Source organism: Otolemur garnettii, unplaced genomic scaffold (assembly GCF_000181295.1).
Source record: "Otolemur garnettii isolate 467f Iridium unplaced genomic scaffold, OtoGar3 scaffold00133, whole genome shotgun sequence".
NCBI classification, from domain to species: domain Eukaryota; kingdom Metazoa; phylum Chordata; class Mammalia; order Primates; family Galagidae; genus Otolemur; species Otolemur garnettii.
The window spans coordinates 5,596,386-5,597,720 of record NW_003852528.1 but is presented as its reverse complement, the minus strand read 5'-3'; the positions used below and the strand labels follow the sequence as shown (position 1 = coordinate 5,597,720).

The following is a 1,335-nucleotide window of genomic DNA, read 5'->3' as shown; positions in this document are numbered from 1 at the left end:
TCGCGGCCGAGCTCCAGGAGCGGAGTCCATTGCTCATATTTCACTGAGGAGCCGGAGGCACAGGTAGAGGAAACAATTTGCTTCTTCTCCTTCCTCCAGATAATATGGATACGCCATCCTTTTACAACGCAATTAAGTTTTGCAGCTATGTCCTTCAAGGCAATAGCGAAGACTTACTGAGGTGTGTTTTTCTAGAATTGCCGTGTAGCCAAAGTGTAGACAGTCCCTATCCTCACACTGCTCTGTATGAGAACGTGGGATTGAGAACACGGGGTGGGGGGCCCACCCACAGCCTGGATAAGCCCATGGCTCAGATCCTGCGCTGGAAGGACAGCCTCAGCCTGTGCGCCCCGCCCGGAGTGTCCCCTGAGATCTGCGGCCCCCAAGTCCGCGCCGAGAATCCCGACTCGAAAGGCCGGCCCGCAGTCCCCACACCGCCAGAGCTAACGACCATGCGCGCGCCCGATGACGGAGGCTTGAGCTCATCACGTGGCGCAGACCTCCGCAACGGAAACCCCGGACACCTCCCGGGAGGCGGTGCGGTTCTCGATGCTCTCGCAGGCGTCGGCTCCACCCCCGGCATACTCCAGCCAATCTGACCAGCGCCTGGAAATACCACCCCTCGGGCGCGCGCCGCTGACACTGGCCAATGGGAACGGTGCGCGGCGGCGCGGCAGGGCGGGCGGCAATGGCGGCTCAGCGCGGGGCGCTAATCGTGCTGGAGGGCGTGGACCGCGCCGGGAAGAGCACCCAGGCCCGCAGGCTGGTGTCCGCGCTGTGCTCGGCGGGGCGCCGCGCCGAGCTGCTCCGGTTCCCGGGTGGGTGGTGTCCGCAGAGTGCGGGCTCAAAGCATATACGAGCGGGCACCGCAGGCCCTTGCTTCCGCCCACGCTGCTTCCAGCTCCTTGGTCTGAGTCCAGTCCTTGCGCGCTTGGGCACTTCTTTTTTGTTGTGGTAGCTCGCCCCCCTCTCGTGGACTGCGAACGCATTTTAAATTCTGTTTCTAGCAGACGGGGCACGGCAGCGGCCGGGGTTACGTTTGTAATGTCAGGAGAGAAGCTTCGGTCTCGAAAGTGCCCGTAAAATGCCGTCGATACCAGAAGACAGCTTAAGGTGTTACAACACAGGGACAGGGGATGGGAGCAGAAGGTTCCTTGAGGTTTTTTTTTTTTTTGCAGTTTTTGGCTGGGGCCGGGTTTGAACCCGCCACCCCGGTATATGGGGGCCGCGCCCTACTCCTTGAGTCACAGGCGCCGCCCGGTTTCTTTTTTTGTTTCTTTTTTTTTTTTTTTGAGACAGAGCCTCAAAGCTGTCCCCCTGGGTAAAGTGCCTTGG

At 60.3% G+C, this 1,335-nt stretch overlaps 1 protein-coding gene across 1 annotated transcript in view; it reads left to right on the top strand.

Moving 5' to 3' along the window:
- The first annotated feature begins 668 nt into the window (after nt 1–668).
- The window catches only part of DTYMK (deoxythymidylate kinase), an 11,429-nt gene continuing 10,762 nt past the window's right edge, over nt 669–1,335 (top strand). The window contains exon 1 of the mRNA XM_023518253.1: nt 669–954. Coding sequence (XP_023374021.1) covers nt 689–954 — 266 coding nt within the window. The 5' untranslated portion in view covers nt 669–688. The remainder of the gene's footprint in view (nt 955–1,335) is intronic.